This window comes from Python bivittatus, unplaced genomic scaffold (assembly GCF_059951505.1).
Source record: "Python bivittatus isolate LINGU-HERP-01145 unplaced genomic scaffold, Pbiv_v1 ctg000330_np1212, whole genome shotgun sequence".
NCBI classification, from domain to species: Eukaryota; Metazoa; Chordata; class Lepidosauria; order Squamata; family Pythonidae; genus Python; species Python bivittatus.
In genome coordinates, this window is record NW_028277058.1 from 62902062 (window position 1) to 62918974 (window position 16913).

General features: G+C 53.4%; 2 protein-coding genes and 1 long non-coding RNA gene across 3 annotated transcripts in view; 1 reads left to right on the forward strand and 2 right to left on the reverse strand.

The window, feature by feature from the left end:
* LOC103051008 (H-2 class II histocompatibility antigen, E-S beta chain-like) overlaps window positions 1-16913 on the reverse strand; it is a 273476-nt gene that overhangs the window by 51446 nt on the left and 205117 nt on the right. The window lies entirely within an intron of this gene.
* On the reverse strand, window positions 2659-10411 carry LOC148216001 (uncharacterized). The gene is made up of 2 exons (XR_015796305.1): window positions 9857-10411; window positions 2659-5202 (listed from the first exon to the last, which is right to left on the reverse strand). It is a non-coding gene; the product is annotated as an uncharacterized LOC148216001 (long non-coding RNA).
* Window positions 11259-16528, forward strand: LOC103059890 (H-2 class II histocompatibility antigen, E-S beta chain-like). The gene is made up of 6 exons (XM_088141481.1): window positions 11259-11468; window positions 13016-13288; window positions 14295-14576; window positions 14757-14870; window positions 15492-15512; window positions 16365-16528. Exons 1-6 carry the CDS (start codon window positions 11267-11269, stop codon window positions 16376-16378), a joined length of 906 nt encoding a protein of 301 aa, XP_087997607.1. The 5' UTR covers window positions 11259-11266; the 3' UTR covers window positions 16379-16528.

A 16913-nucleotide genomic window follows, 5' to 3' on the forward strand; every position in this document is an offset into this window, starting at 1 on the left:
CGATCTTACCTTCCAGGTACCTATACAATATTGTTCTTTACAGCATCGGACCTTCTTTTCGCTTCCAGATACATCCGCAGCTAAGCGTCCTTTCGGCTTTGGCCCAGCCGCTTCACTCTTTCTGGAGCTACTTGGAATTGCCCTCCGCTCTTCCCCAGTAGCACATTGGTCACCTTCCGACCTGAGGGGCTCATCTTCCGGCGTCACATCTTTTAGCCTTTTGACATTGTCCGTGGGGTTTTCTTGGCAAGGATCCTGGAGTGGGTTGCCATTTCCTTCTCCAGCGGACCACATTCTGTCCGAACTCTCTGTCGTGACCTGTCCGTCTTGGGTGGCCCTGCACGGCGTAGCTCATGGCTTCTCTGAGTTACGCAAGCCCCTTCGCCACGACAAGGCAGTGATCCATGAAGGGGAATTTATTAATATACTTCATTATATATCCCCCGTGATTCAGGATAAACAGCCAGCAAGACTAGGAGCCTTTGAGATCCCGTGCTCCTCCTTGAATTTATCCAGTCTCCTCCTGAAATCAACACAGCTGCAGGCCACCATGAAATCCGGTGACCGCAGCCCCTCCAGTTAGTCGGCTCTTTCTTCTCCCTTGCAGACGGGGTTCACCTCTAGTTTCTCTCTGCCCCTTTTGGGCTCCTGGTGGTCTCTTTCTTCATACGAGGTAGGTCTTGGCTGATGGACTCCTCGAAGGGTGGTTATGGGACCAGCCGTGTAAATGGGGGAGAAAACACCCGTTCATGGCGGGACAATAGAGAGGAGGGTTGCGTGCAGTGGGACTACTGGTCACTACCAAACTGAAGGTCAGCAAAGCTCTCTGCTCAGACCTTCAAGGACTGAGTCAGTGAAGGTCAGGAAAACCTCTGGCAGCAACCCATCCTGGACAAACCGCATAGAGCAAATTGGGGGGTTCAGAGCGAGGGGGGTCAGAGCCAGAACAACGTTTCCTCTCTCCTCCAACAGGCCTGGAAGCACAGGAGTGTCCCCGGAACGGGTTCAGGTCTGAGCACCATTGTTACGGATTTTACAAGAAAAAGCTGACCTGGAATGATGCAGAGGCAAGGGGAGCCCCACTCCCCTCATTCCCCCCATGCCGGACCCGGACTTCCAGGCATGTCTGTGTCCTCGGCAACCTGGATCGGGCCCAGAGGAGAGCAGCTGGATCTTGCTTTACTCCCTCGCAGGGCCGGGCGGCTGCTCCCCTCTTCCAGGTCCGAGCAGCGTCTCGTCCCTGATTCCCGGCTGGGATTCAGACCGCAGAGCAAGTTCACCAGCAGCGACCGGGAACGTTCCTGGGGAACTGGGACGCGCAACTGGGAATTGCAGTCATCCAGGGGAGCCCATCGCCTGACCGAGAGGTGCTCACGGCAGTCCAGACTCCCTAATTTGGTGGAACGAGCATGCCTGGCACAGCCCACCTGTGTGTCCGTGTGTGTGTGTTTTCCACGGGGTGTGAGTGAGGAGGCTCAGCCTGCTCCTGGGGGGCCACAGTCTGGGGGCCCCTGGTGCTGCGGGAGCGAAACTGGAGCCCTCCTGCAGCACCTGTCACCCGCCAGGCCTTGCGGGGGGCTCTGGGGAACTGAAAGTTTTCTGGGGAGGAACAAAAACTCTTGGAAAAACTCTCTGGAGGCTCCGGATCCGCCTTTTCCTTCCTCTTCCAAATCCCACATTTCTTGCCACTGAACAACAGTTTGTTGGAAAAGGCCCAAATTCGAGTCTTGAACCTTCCAATCCTCCTGACGGGGGGGGGGGAGGAGGAGAGACTTGGGGGGGGGACCGTCTCGTGCCGGAGGTCCTGACCTGAAGGGGAGCCAGACGGATGTCAGGAAATGACAGGAGTCAGAAATGGGGAGCGAAGGAGCCAAAGGCGGGGGGCAGCAGTGGCCAAGACAAAGAAAAGCAGCTCAAGGAGTTTCCACCCACTCTCCCCCAAGCTGGACTGCTGCAAGGCGCTCTCCGCGGGGCTGCCCTTGGAGAGCATACGGAGGCTTCAGCTGGGCAGCAAGGGCTGGCGCGGGCAGTCCGTGGCGTCTCTTTCTGGGCGCAGGAGACCCGCTGCTGCCTTGGCTCCTGCCTGTCTCTGGGGCTGATTCAGGGTGCCGGCGGTCCCCTTTAAGGCCCTCCACAGATGGGGGCCACACCACTTATGGGGCCACCTCTCCCATCTGATCCAGCAGGAGGGGCCCGTTTGGGGCCCAGGAGGAGAGCGTTTTCTGCCGTGGCCCCTGCCCTCTGGAACAACAGCCCTGCGGAGGAGAGGCTGACCCGACCCTCCTGGCTTTTCGAAGGGCCCCGAAGGCCCCATTCTGTCCCCGAGTCTGGGGCCCCGGGTGTGTGACAGGCCCCTCTGCAAAAGGGTTCCTGGCCTTTTTGAGTGATTCTTCTTGGCTGCTGTGTGTTGTGTGGTTGTTGTGACGTTATTTGGTGTGTCTTTATTGCTGAGGCAGGCTGGATAATTGAGAAAGGCAAAGAGCATCGAAAAAAGTCCTTCTGTGCTCCCCTGAGGATGGAAAAGCCTTTCGGTGTGGAAATTGTGAGAAAAGTGGGGATCCCCGAACATCTCCTGGTGCTGGCTGCGGCTTTGCAGTCCGCATCAGGGTGGGCCACTCATGGGGTCTCGACAGGCGAGAGTGAAGACAAACACGCAGGTTTTCCTCGAGGTGAGTGAGCCCAGAGCGTGTTCTGAACTACTCTTTTATTGGGTATTACAAGTCAGGAAGCAGGTTGTGGGGGCAGGTTGTGGGGGCATATAGCCTTTTATAGTCATGCAACAGCTTTAAGCAACACTATTGGTTTATTCTATGTTTCCTGTATAGCCTGTCATGGTTATACGTTTCCCTACTTGCTTACGTGGCATCAGGTATTTCTCAAGCAGTGATCGCCTTATCGTGCTTTTAGGTGCTTTTATTATCTGGTACCTTCCCTCATCCTAGGTTTCTGGTTCGTGTGCCGGCCACTGGCCTGTCCACACTGCAGAAGCCTGAATCAAGTTTCTGATAAGCAAGCATTTTATTCCAACATCTCCTCCGTTTTTGTTTTAAAAGTAAAACTGGTGGATTCCAACTCTTCGTCAGAGTCTAATATGCGGAGGGATGCTTTTTCCATATTTTCTCCAGACCGTATTGGTTGGTAATGGTGGCGTTCCAGTACCATATTTTCCAAGGCACCTATTTTGGTTTCCACAAATTTTGTTAGGCGAGATAAAATGCAGGGGCCTAATGTACATGCAAGGAGTAGCAATATCAGTGGTCCTGCTATGGTACCTATCAGGGTGGTCAACCATGGGGAAAAGTTGAACCAGGATTGAGACCATCCTTGCTGACCCTCCCTCTCCTTTTTACGTTTATCCAGGCCCTCCCTGAGTTTGGTCATGGAGTCCTGCACTATGCCAGAGTGATCTGCATAGAAGCAACATTCTTCTCTTAAAGCCACACATAACCCCCCCTCTTTTAGAAAAAGTAAATCAAGGCCTCTTCTGTTCTGCAAGACCACTTCTGAGAGGGAGGTTAGGGATTTTTGTAAGTGAGAGATCGAAGTTTCTATTCTCTCTAAGTCTTCATCGATGGCTGCCCTAAGGTGGTGGTATTGGACATACTGATTTGCAAAGGATGCTATCCCAGTTCCTGCTCCTGTTAGGCCAAGTCCTACCAAGAGAGCTACTGTGAGGGTGGAAATGGGTTCACGCTTGTGTCTTGTGAGTTCTGACCCTGAGTAAGTGTTGTAAACTTCTTCTTCTGTGTGGTAGTATATGCGTGGCATGACCTGGACAAGGATGCAAAAACCTTTGGTGCTTATTACATGACCATGGGCACAGGCCGTGAGGCCTGTAGAGCAAGCCCACCATCCATCTGTGGGTGGTATGTAAAAGAGTGTTGTATCAACCTCACTATGTGTTGTGTTGCAGTATTGTTCATACTGTGTGGGAACCTGTCCAAGGCAGGTTCCCTTGCCTGAGATTGACTGCAATGTTTGTGAGCCATGTTTCCATCTGCATGCCTTGTCATTCGAGGAAGTGTTGTATGGAGAAACAAGCCCTACAGCCTCATAACATGGGGGTCGAACATCGTAGCAAAACCAGCAGGCTGTAGTAAGGTTGGGATTGGTGTCATTGACCATGTGATAGGTGGCTGTGACGATGTCCCAAAGGGGGTTCCCAGGGCGGCTCCGTGAAGGGGAAAGAATAACCGATGGAAGTAGGCGAACTTTTCCCGGGAGTGGGGGTGGGTTGTGGGGGTGGCTCCCTGCGGTTGGCTGGTATTGTCTTGGGGCCCACCGGTACCGGGGGTTCTATGGGGGTTTGTGTTAGGCGTATAGTAAAAATATTCCCCGGCTCCCCGGTTTTATCATGAACCCGGCCTCCCCAAGTGACCCCTGACTGCCACCCCGTGTGTCGTTTTCCCTCAGCGGTGAAAGAGATTTTAACCGGATTACAATTAACATATGTTCCAAATTGGTTTTGCTCACATCGTACGTTCTCACCAGTCCGTCTGAGTGTAATAAGATCACCTCTGAAAGGGGGGTTCCATGTTATTTCTCCCGTGGAGACGCAGCTCCAGTCCGCACAAAAGTAATCGTTTTCCCCACCACACTTCTTCCGGTATGTTGTTGCCCTGACATGGCCGGGGCAGACATAAAGGGGCCATCTCTTGATCCATCTGTGGCTAACCATACCCGGTCTGTTGGGAGAAGTGGTGGTGTCCATCATCACTCCAAAGTCAAAGTACAGGTCAGGAAACCAGGACCCCGGCACCGCCATAGATGAAGTGGAGTTCAGGATGTCTGCGTGTGCGTCCAATACCGCCCACGTTAGGTTCTGGGGTTGATGGGGATTGTGCTGCGCATAGTTAGGTGCGCAGAGGGCAACGCTCAGTAGCTGAAGGGCAACCGGGAACCACAGTATTCTTCCCAATTGAGGCAGATGTGACATTTTGATTGAGGCCCTTCCCTTGGTCTACCTTCTGTTGTCCCTGCTGTCCTCTTCCTCGGCCGTACGTTGAGGGTCAGCTTCCGGAGTGACACCAGTAAGGCCTCTTATGTGGGGAGGAGGAGGGGCGTCTTGGGCGTCCGGCGAAAGCGGGAGATGACAAGGACGGACGCAGCGACCAGGGACCCACAGAACCTTATCGGGAAGCTGAATGGCCGCGTAACCTCGACCCCAGGTGATGAGTTGCGCAGGCCCTCTCCAGGCGGGGTCTGGCAGGCAACGATAGTAGACAAGTGGTCGTTGGTGGTCAGCGGCAGGTTGTGAGGCAAAGTGACGACAAGCAGCAGAAGTGGCAGGTAGTCCGGTCAAGTTGAGAAAGTTAAGAGTATAGAGGCAAAGGTTGAGAATGTCTTGCACCGCTGGGAGGCTAGGGGGCCCTTTCCCTTGGTTTCTATATATCTGTCAAGAGCATGTTTTAAGGTCTGATTTGCTCTTTCAATTATGGCTTGACCTTTGCTGTTGTATGGTATGCCGAATTTGTGTGTGATTCCCCATTTCTGGGAAAAGGCGGCAAAAGCACTGCCTGTATAGCCAGGCCCATTGTCTGTTTTAAGTTCTTTTGGGCGTCCCAGCGTTGCAAAGGTTCGAATACAATGATTAATAATGTGTTTAGAGGCTTCGCCCCTTTGAGGGGTGGCCATGATGAACCCCGAGTAAGTGTCAATGGAAACGTGTAAGTACTTCCATGGGGAAAAAGAAGCATATTGGGTAACATCCATTTGCCAAATTTGGTTGCACTCTGTCCCCCTGGGGTTAACTCCCATGGGCACAGAGTGCGCTTGTTTGCTACAGGTGGGGCATTGCTGTAAAATTGCAGTGGCCTCTGTAGCAGAAATTTTGAACTGCTTAATGAGCGCCTTTTTATTCTGGTGGAAATAGGAATGACTTTCCCACGGAGTGGGTGAGGAAAAGGCAAAAATGAGTGGGGAGGAGGATGCAGCCGCGGCCGCAGCGTCGGCCACGCTATTTCCTTCCTGGAGGATACCAGGGAACGGTTGGTGGCTACGAATGTGTGCAACATGGAAAAAATGAGTCCTTTTAGAAATGAGGTGTTGTAAGGACAGAAACAAGGATAGAAGAGTTGGTTCGATAGAGGGGATAAATAGGCTTGATAAATGGAGGAAATAATTTGGGAAACATAAAAACTGTCGAGAATAAGGTTAAAAGATTGATGAGGAAAGGCCTCAAAAGCAAGGATGGAAGCATAAAGCTCTGCCCGTTGGGCGGAGGATTGTGGAGGGGTGGTTTTTGTGTGCCATTGGCCGTCAATCTGCCAAGCGCAGGCGCCAGATTTTTTGCTGCCGTCGGCGAAGACAGTGACTGCATCATGAATGGGGAAAGGAGACATAGGAGTTTGCCAAATAAAGGGAGTGGTTCTGAGAAGTTGTACCCGAGGGTCTGGTGGTGGATGGCAAGAGACAGTGCCAGGCCAGTCAGCGAGGGCAAACTGAAGGTGGTCGCTGACCGCTAGCAGTGACTCCCATGTGGAGAGAGAGCAAGGAACATAAACGACAGAGGGTTCAACACCAGCCAGGGCCTTAGACCGCAGCCGACCTTTGGTAATAAGGGAAGCAAATTGAGCGGGTTTAGTAGTAAGCGTTGCACGAGGCGTGTGAGACAGGTGGATCCATTCAAGGATTAGCAATGAAGGTGTCACCTGAACCACCGCACCTGTTGGCAGTGTCAGCGTGTTCAGTAGGAGCAAAGAGAAAGGCAAGTTGTCTTTCATGCGATCCACCCATTTGGTACGTAGGACCTGATTAATTAATTTTACAGTGTCCAATTGTTCCTTTTGCAAAGGGATGACATCTGCAGGTTGCTTTCCTTTAGTTAGTGCCGTGAATAAGGGAGAAAGTTGAATGGTGGAAAGACCTATGTAGGGGCGGATCCAGTTGATGGATCCCAAATATTGCTGTAATTGTAGCAAGGTAGGCGCAGGTGGCAATTGAATGTTCGGCAAACAGGGGTTAGCGTGTGATTCAAGCACCTTGTGTCCCAAATAATGAAAAGGTGATGAAAGTTGTACTTTGTCTGGTGCAATATGTAATCCTCCTTGTTGCAATATGTGTTGTAGGTGAGGCAATGTTTTTAAGACAGTACCTTTGGGTCCTGGTGCAGCAACCAGAATGTCATCCATGTAATGATAAACTAAAAATGACGAGTATTTATCCCTATAGGGTTGTAAAACCTGCGATACAAAGTATTGACACATGGTGGGGCTGTTCAGCATTCCCTGTGGCAAAACTTTCCATTGATAGCGAGAAGTTGGTTGAGAATTATTGAGCGCAGGTACAGTAAAGGCAAAGATATGTTTATCTTTAGGATGCAAGGGTATAGAGAAAAAGCAATCTTTAAGATCAATGATCATCATATCGTAACTTTGAGGAATCAAATTTGGATTTGGGAGGCCACATTGCAGCGCCCCATTGGTTTGATAATTGCATTCACCGCCCTAAGGTCATGAAGAAATCTCCATTTACCGGATTTCTTTTTAATTACAAAGACTGGAGTGTTATAAGGGCTTAAAGAGGGCTCAAGGTGCCCATTGTCCAATTGTTCATTGACCAATTGTTTTAATACAGTGAGTTTTTCCACTGTGAGCGGCCATTGATCTATCCAGACTGGAGTTTGAGATTGCAATTCCAGCCGCAAAACAGCTGAAACAGCCATTATTGCAAAATAAGCTTGGTTTGGAATTGGGACATCAAATCTCGTCCCCACAAGTTAGTATGTAAAGGTAAAACTACAGGCTTAATGAAAGCGGTAACAGGGCTTGTGGCTGACGTGACTGAGATCCAATTGCAGCTGATCTGAGCCGTCTGGATCCCTCCTACCCCTCTGACGGATGGGGCAGGGTCAGTAGGCCAATCGGCGGGCCATTCAGCTGAGCAGATGACGAGACGTCGGCACCGGTATCTAGAAGACCGGAAAAAGAACGTCCATTGAGTTTAAACTCGGCTACTGGCCTTTTGGAGTTGACGTTTTGCTCTATAGTCATACAGTCAGAAAAAGTCTCAAGGGGGATCATTGTCGCCACCACATCTCCCTGTTTGATGGTTACCGGAGAATTAACCATAATTGCCAAGGCGAAATCAGAAAAGGAGTCAGCACTGCGCAAAAAGGGGGCAGCTATGACTCCTTGAGCGGTAAGGTCCAAGTTAGGGAAAACAAGCACCGGCATTTCGGGGGGCAACGTCAAAGGCGAGCGAGGCGATATAAAAAGATGATAAACATGAGCGGGTAAAGAATAGGTCACGGTCTCGTCCGCAGTCATCTCTACAGAGTGAGGGGACGGGTCCTCACTGGGTAATTCAGCCTTGGGGGTGGGGCTGGCTGCATGCCCCACAATCAGTTTCCCGAATTCTGCTGACTTTGATTAAAGGACCTGCATTGGTTGGCCCAATGAAATCCTTTTTTGCATTTTGGACAAACGGTCTTAGGCTTGACTGCCTGTTGGGAGGAACTGCGATGCCCTGCACTGAGATTTGAAATGACCAGGTTTCCCGCAATTGAAGCAATTTCCGGCAGGGCGTGACACAGGAAGTGCGTCTTGTGGCGCGAGGGAGGAAGAAGAAGGCGGAAGCAAGGTCGTGGTAATGGCGGAGGCCAGCGCAGCCATTTTGTGGCTGGTGGTTCCGACAATACGACATGCTTGGAGAAAATCAGCCAGGGTGATGCCAGGTTTGTTAGCTATGGGCTGGAGCACCTTTTGACAGTCCGAATTAGCGTTTTCATAAGCCAATTTCATACACAGTTCACCTCTAGCATCTACGTTGTCAATTTGGCGTTCTAATGCAACTTGAAGGCGACTAATAAAGGAAGAATAGTCTTCTGTAGGCGATTGAATTATTTTAGAAAAGGTTTGCAAAGGTTTGCCCTGATTGTCAGCAACCTTTCGTAAGGCCGCTAAGGCACAATTTTTAATAATAGGAAAAGCAGCTCTATCGGAGTTTTGCTGTTGTGCGATAGTGCTGATGGTGCCAGTCCCCAGGACATCGTCAGCAGTAACATTTTGAGGGAGTCCAGCATTTATGGCAACGGCAGCCTGTTTGCCGTACTCCGAATTCCAAATTACATATTGAGCAGGGGTTAAAATCATGCCAAAAAGCGACTGCCAATCTGCAAGCAGCATTTCCACAGCAGCAGTAGAAAGCGAAGTAAGCAAGCCCAGAACATAACGCGACTGCAGGCCATAATCTCTAACAGCACTTTTAATCTCTTTGATTTGTTTGTCATCTATGTGCGTATGCACCGGCTGGCCGGGAGCGCCCGCAGCAGCTCCGGCGGGCACCACCCAGGTCACCGGAAACATTGCACACGCTTCAAGATCCTCAGCAGAGAGTTGACCTGACTGCTGAGCAGTCTGCATAGCTCTGATTATGTGACCCCCCCTTTGAGGTTTTATAGTCAGGGGGGAGCTTGGAGCCATGGGAGCCGTGGGACCATTGGCTGGATCAAGGCACCCAGAACCTGCTGACATGGGAAGTAAAGTGGCCGGAGAATTTTTAACAGAATCATACGGGGGTGGTATGGGTTCTGCCGGCATTTGGTTGTCGAATTTATGGTGAATCATTAAGCATTCCATGACCACACGCCATGAGGTCAGAATTTGGACCGGGGCCCTAGGGGCCGCGTGGAAGTATTCCCCCAATTTTGTCCATGTGGATATTTTCAGTGACCCTTTTCAGGGTATGATGGACATTGTTGCCAAATGTAAGACAAAAGGCCAATTAATTCTTTGTTTTTCAAACGTGGGAGGGTTTTGCCTCCGTCTGAAGAAATTTTAGAGGAAGATTCGGTTAATTCCCTCAATTCCTTCAGATGCGCTGTCTGTTGTTGAGAGAATTTTCCGCCCATACTTACGAATATCCAGCCGTGTTTCAGACGGGACGAGTGCACAGCTCCCCTCGAGCGAATAAGTAAGGACGGTCCGAGACGCACCTCGTGAAGTCACGCGATCACGTCGGGGTCACCACAATGCGGCTTTGCAGTCCGCATCAGGGTGGGCCACTCATGGGGTCTCGACAGGCGAGAGTGAAGACAAACACGCAGGTTTTCCTCGAGGTGAGTGAGCCCAGAGCGTGTTCTGAACTACTCTTTTATTGGGTATTACAAGTCAGGAAGCAGGTTGTGGGGGCAGGTTGTGGGGGCATATAGCCTTTTATAGTCATGCAACAGCTTTAAGCAACACTATTGGTTTATTCTATGTTTCCTGTATAGCCTGTCATGGTTATACGTTTCCCTACTTGCTTACGTGGCATCAGGTATTTCTCAAGCAGTGATCGCCTTATCGTGCTTTTAGGTGCTTTTATTATCTGGTACCTTCCCTCATCCTAGGTTTCTGGTTCGTGTGCCGGCCACTGGCCTGTCCACACTGCAGAAGCCTGAATCAAGTTTCTGATAAGCAAGCATTTTATTCCAACAGCTGGCGAGGAGATTCTCTGCAGGCCAGGAAGGCCCGTCCGGAGGGGACCCGCGATGCCGACGGGCTCAGGTGGGCGCAGGAGGGCGGCCAGGCTGCTTCCCCCCCCTTTATGCCCCCCTTCGTTTGCAGCCCCTTGAATTCTCCCTCGAACGAGGCCGATGGCGGACAAGCCAGACTAAGGGCTGCTTCGTGCCCCCAAACCAGGTTCACGAACTGCAAGGGCTGAGTTCACACGACCCCCGACGCACAAGCAGAGGGTCCCCTTCTGGCAAAGGAAAGGGCTCCAGCCCGGGATACAGAGCTGCCGAGATGCCCGGCCATTTTAGCCACGTGAAGCCAGTCCTGGGTCCCCGCTGGCCACCCCCCTCCTGCCACCAGAGGCCGATTCCCGCCACCCCCAGATCCCCAGGCCCTTCGCCTCCCGGAGGTCAGGAGGAAACCCCCTTGGCCCAGAGAAGCGCCCAGATCGGTCCCCCCGGCTTTTTCCAGGAAGGACCCAGCAGCCCCAGCCTGGAGTCTCCCACCCCCCTGGAGCCTTAAGGATGCTTCAGAGGGCATCCAGTCCACCCCCTCCAGGCCCCCAGAGAAAAGGAGAGCCCGGCTGAGAATCCTGTGGAGGGCAAAGGAAGGGGAGGGTCCCCTCTGAGCTGGTAGGGGACCCCCTGGAGCTGCAGCCCCCCAAGACTGAAAGGATCCCCCCTCCCACTTTCTCCGCTTCTTTCTCTGCTCCGAACTATCTCCTCCATGGGGCGAAATCCAGAGAGGCTCTGCCCGGAGACTGATGACGCGGAAGGAGGGAGATTTCCCATTGGCCCCTCTGCTTTTCCGGGCACTCCCAACTCCAAAGAATGAGAAAAACTCTTCCTGCCCCCAGTCCAGACCCACCGATTCCACCTCTGGGGCTGGAAGCATCTGCGTCTCTCTCCTCTCTCTTGGGGGTTGCTTGTGGGGCAGCATCCATGGGCTCTGCTGGGGTCCCCCTGCTGCTGCTGCTGCTGGTGGGGGCGCTGTCCCGGATCCCTGGAAGCGAAGGGGGACAGGAGCCCCCCGGTAAGGAGGGGCGTGGGAGGCACCCCGTGATGCTGGTGGGGGAGGGGGAAGAAAGGGGCTGGGCCCCCCAGGAGTGACCCTGAGGAAGGGGTCGAGGGCAAGAGAGTCGAGAGCCCGTTGGAGCCTCTATCTCCGCGTGGTCTCTGCCCCCTCCCTCCCCACACCCCCCCCGGAGGACTGAGAGGGACCCCCTTCCCTGGCTCTGGCCGAGGTGCGGAGGGGGTCGTGGGAAGGCAGCCGACCGGGGGTCAGAGTCGGACCTTCTGGCCCCGAACGAGACCCAGATCCGGAGCCCCCAAAGTTTGTCGCCTTGAAGGAGGAAGGAGAAGAAAGTGAAAGAGAAAGAGGGAAATCGCGGCGTTTTCAGTCCTAAATCCGCGCAAGGAAAAGCCGCATAAGAAAAAGATGCATTTGGGAAAAAACCTTTTTGCACCTTCAGAAACTTCACTTTTTCTTACGAATCTCCAATTAGAGGCTTTTAAGGTCAGGCAAGAGTTGAATTGAGATCCCTTGTTGGGGGAGCCTCTGAATTGGGAAAGGAGACCCAGCCACCCCCATAATTCCCCACAGCAGAGTCAGGGTCTGGAGGGGAGGGGAGGGGAGGGGAGGGGGGAACCACGGGGGGAACTGAGGGGGAAGGATGTGGGGTAGGGAGACTGGAGACCCCCCTTTGAGCTGCTCCTGGGGGCTCTTGAGGAAAGGCAGGTAGGAGGGCTGATTGTTGGGGGGAGAAGTTTGGGGAAAGCAGGGAAGGTGGGGGGTTCAGGCGAGGGAGGGGCTGGGAGACCCCAGGATCATCGGTCCAGACAGCCTCATTGTGCCCCCTCCCCATATTCCCCCCCCAAGGAAGAGGGAGACCGAGGTATGGATCTCACTTTCACTGCAGCCCTGAGATTCTCTGGGTCTCTTCACCCCCCCATCTTTCCTGCCCCTTTGGGGGGCAAAGAGGCCCCACCCGGATCCAACATTCCCTGCAGAGAGTAGGGCAGTCTGCTACACCATTTGAGCTTCTGCCTGCCTTTCCCCAGGGCGGAAGGATGGAGGGGGCCCACCAGGAAGCTCCTCCCCTCCCCCTCTTTCCTACCCCTCCAGACCCCCAGCAACTCTCCATCTCCCCCAGGAAGCCCCACTGGGACCGAGAAACCTCCCCCTCCCTCTTGCAGGGGGCGTCTTGAGGGAGCGACAGCCCTGCAGGGTTGGCCGCTGCTGCCAAAGGAAGGCGTCGGAGCTTCTCCCACTCGGGGCGGATTGGCCCCTTCCTCCCCACACCCCCAATGGTGGGGCATGGAGTGGATTGGGCCGGGGGTCTCTTGTCAGGCCCCCCCGTCTCCCCCAGGGAGCCCCAGCAAGGAGCTGGAGGGGGCAGAGAAAGGCCCCTCCGGTCCCCCTTCCAGCTGGGCCCTCCAAAGGCGACCCCCTTGGTCTCCCGCAGCAGGTCTCCCCCTCCCCCTTCCCGTGTGGGTCCCTCCTCTGCTGGCGGCTGGGAGCGATGGGCCCTGGAGTCCCTCCTGACGCCCTCCTCCTCCTTCTCCCCCTCCTCCTCGCAGCCCATTTCTTGCATCAGGGAAAGCTCGACTGCCACTTCTTCAACGGGACGCAGCGGGTGCGGTTCCTGGCCAGGTACTTCTACGACCGGCAGGAGTTTGTCCGCTTCGACAGCGACGTCGGGAAGTTCGTGGCCGTCACCCCGTTGGGGCAGCCGGATGCCGACTATTGGAACAGCCGCCAGGAAATCCTGCAGGACGAGAGGGCTGAAGTGGATCGCTTCTGCCGGCACAACTATGAGGTTTTCCAAGGCGCTCCTGTGGTTGGCCGGAGAGGTGAGTCTGGGCGGGGCTTCTGGGGGGGGAATGCCGGCCCCTCCCCCTTCATTCAATCCATTCAGGTTTTTTATTTAACTACTAAGATTAATCTCTACATTTTGAAGATGTTTTCACTAAAATCGCCTGGTTTTAGATTTTGAATTTCTGCTGGTTGAAATCTGTTCCCTCCATTTCCTTGTTAAAAGTATTTTCTCACTCAGGATAATTTTCTTGTAAAGAGAAGAAAAAAGGCATTGTCATGAATTTCAGTTTGGAAAAACTGCCTCCTTTTACCTCTTTTGCAAAGATTTTTAATGTTCCAAGATACAAATGTGCTTCCGGGGAAGAAAAAGCCACAAGTGTACTATTTATCTGAGCGGCAACCAGACTAGATCCCAGGTCTTCATTGCAAATAACCAAAACTTTTAAAAGTTGAATCGTGTTAAATGTTATTCACTGTGAGTAAAAGAAATCTGTCAGTAAGAAACTCTATTAACAAACTAGTTACACAAGACACTAAATAGCCAATTATTGAAAAAAAATCGAGATTAAAAATCAGATCCAAACAAACCTTGCAGCCCCCCCAGAAGCCGTTTACGAGCCATTCGCCTCCCCCCAAAGTAGCAGAAGATGCAGAAGCATTTTGATTTTCGCGGCCGAGGAGGGAGAGAATCAGCCTCGTCTCACCCACTGACGTCTTCCCGGAAGGCCACGAGCTTCATCGCTCCCCCCCAACTCCCCGACCCAAATGCTGAAGGGCACAAGGACCCAGGACAGACCCCGGACGCCTCCCGAGACCCCTTCCCGGCTGGAGGGAGCCCTGAAGGACCCTCTTTGGGGGCCCATCCAGCCCTCCCTTCATCCATCCAAGAGTTGTGCCAGTTTGAGCCACACTTTTCCCCCTTAAATCTTGTTCTGCTCTTCTCTGCTTATTTCTCTGTGTTTTCCAGATCAAGTGGGACTTTATTCATTTTCTCGAATATGAAATACGAATATAAATATTCTCCTTCTCCCTCCCCTCCAGCCAAGCCCACCGTCACCATTTCCCCCACCAAGACGGACCCCGGTTCCCCCAACACCATCCTCCTCTGCACCGCGACCGGCTTTTACCCCCTGGAGATCGACGTCCAGTGGCTGAAGAACGGGCGGCCGGAGAAGGAGGGCGTCGCCTTCGGGGAGGAGCTCCAGAACGGGGACTGGACCTACCAGCTCCAGGTGCTGCTGGAGACCCAGCCCCAGCGTGGGGACGTCTACGCTTGCAAGGTGGGGCACGCCAGCCTGGAGGCCCCCGTCACTGTCCAGTGGGGTAAGCCTTTCCCTTCCTCCCCTTCCCTGCCCTCCTGGTCTGGGGACACCATCGTGCACGGAGAAGGGGTCATCGATGGGGGGCTGGGAAGCCCCTCCCTGTGGGTCGAGCCAGAATGCCCCCCCGGAGAAAGCTGGCCTTGATCCTGCTACTCACGCGAGGCTCCTTCTCCTTCCCCAGAGCCACGTTCCTCCAACGCTGCCAAGAGCAAGCTCTGGACGGGGGCCGTGGGGGCCGTGCTGGGGGTGGTCTTCCTGGCTGTGGGGCTCTCCCTCTACCTGAAGAACAAGAAAGGTGAGTCCGTGGGGGGCTGGGTGAGACGTTTTGGGGAGGGGACCATCTACGGGAGGCCTTGCATCTGGATGGCAAGGTGGGTCCTCTTGGGCCCCTGAATCCCAAGGTTGAGGGTCTCATTGGGAAATTGGTTTGGAGAGATTTTTCTTCCTGGAGGGGCACAAGGGATAGGAGACCCCCTTTGGGGTGGTGGTGAAAGCACCAGGCTGGAAACCAGGAGCTGTGAGTTCCAGTCTTGCCCTGGGCACAAAGCCCCCTGGGTGACCGAGGGCCAGCCATTGTCTCTCAGTCCCAGGAAGCCGGCAATGGCAACCCCCTTCCAAAACCTTGCCAGGAAAACTGCAGGGACTAGTCCAGGCAGTCGCCCGGAGTCAACCTTGACTCAAAGGAAGGGAAAAAAAGGGGGGGGGGATTTAATGCAATATATGATAGGCTATACAATGGGAGCTTGACCCCATAAATGCTCCAGCCCTTTATTTATTTATTTATCAACTTTATAAGGCCACCCACAAGAAGTGACTGGGCAGCATATAGCAAAAGATATAAAACAATAAATATGTCAAAACCAATCCTATTAAAAAGATTAAAAAGTTCTGAATGCATCTCTCTCCCTTTTTCTAGCAACTCCCATCCAACAACCAGGTGAGTGTCTTCTATTCGCCCTCCATTAATTAATAAGTTTTTCTCTTTCTCTCTCCTCCCAAAAAATATCTCTTAAGTAACTGAAAGAGCCTTGAAAGACCTGCAAAGTTTCCAGAGATTTTCTGCAGTCCCCAAATCCGTTTCCAGGATTTTTGGCGGCTTTTCCTTGCAGGGACCACAAAATGTAACACAATCGCACACAAGAGCAGGACACAACACCAAAGCCTCCCCCAGGATGTCTCCCCATTTTGGGACATTGCCAAAGGGAAGGGAAGGAGGGGGGCCATGCAGGTCATTGGGGGAGGGAGAGGGAGCACCCCAAGTTTATGGGCTGCCCTTCTTGACCCCCCCTTTTGACCTTCCACACAAGCTCCGGCCAAGGGACACCGGGCTGGACCCCAGACCCCATTTCTGACTCCACCCTCTGAGCAGCATCTTCTCGGTTCAGATGAAGTATCTGCGGGGGGGGGCGAGGGAGGCCTCCTCTCTTGATTGACCCTCTAATCAAGCCAATTAGGGACAAATTCCACCTTATCGAGGTCAGGCTGGACCCTCCCTTTGCAGCCCCTCGGCTGAACCGGTACCTCCTTCGAGCCCCGGAGATGAGATGGGGAGGAATCCCTGGTCCTTCGCAGCCTTTTCCTCCCTGAAAGGGGCGGATTCCCCCTCCATCCGGGCCCTGCCCATCATCCACCCCCTGAAGGTTGGGCCTGCCTGGGAAGGGGGGGTGAAAGGGAGGGGGAGGGGAAGCCCACCCTGTGTGTTTCCTGCAGACTCTCCAAAAAAACCCTCATTTACACTGAAGGTTTTACTATATATTTTAATTGTCTTCCCCATCTCTGTTTTTCACAGCACTCATGAATTAATCGTGCTATCCCTTCCTGCTCTCAGATGCAAAATAGCTGAAGCATTTCAGCACCTGATGGATTTCTGCCTTTTTTGCAACCCTCCAAGGATGCAGCTTCAACACTGGCGAGAGGAGGAGAATCGCAGCCTGGACCTTCTCCTGCCGAGACCCACCAGCTTCCTTTTGGGGCCTCTCTGTCTTTTGAGGGAGGGGGAAACTGGGAGGGGGTGGTGACCACCCAGTCTGCCCCCAGGAACTCCTGGCCTGCCTGTCCCTCCAGACCCCCAATTTCTCCTGCTCAGCACAGACCCCCCTTCAGAGCAATGGCTGCAACTCACCCACCTCCAGCCACTTAACCGGAAATCCATCTGGCGCTTAGCCAAGCCTGGGGGCCACCAGATCCAGAGAGATCCAGATGGTCCACATGTACCAGTCACTCTGGGATCCCCATTTCCTGAGGAGTGATCTCAGGGATCAACTGGTCTCTGCCCACCAGAGCCCCAACCTCTTTCCCTTTTTTGGACCCCCCCCCCTCATTTCTCCATCTCGTCCCT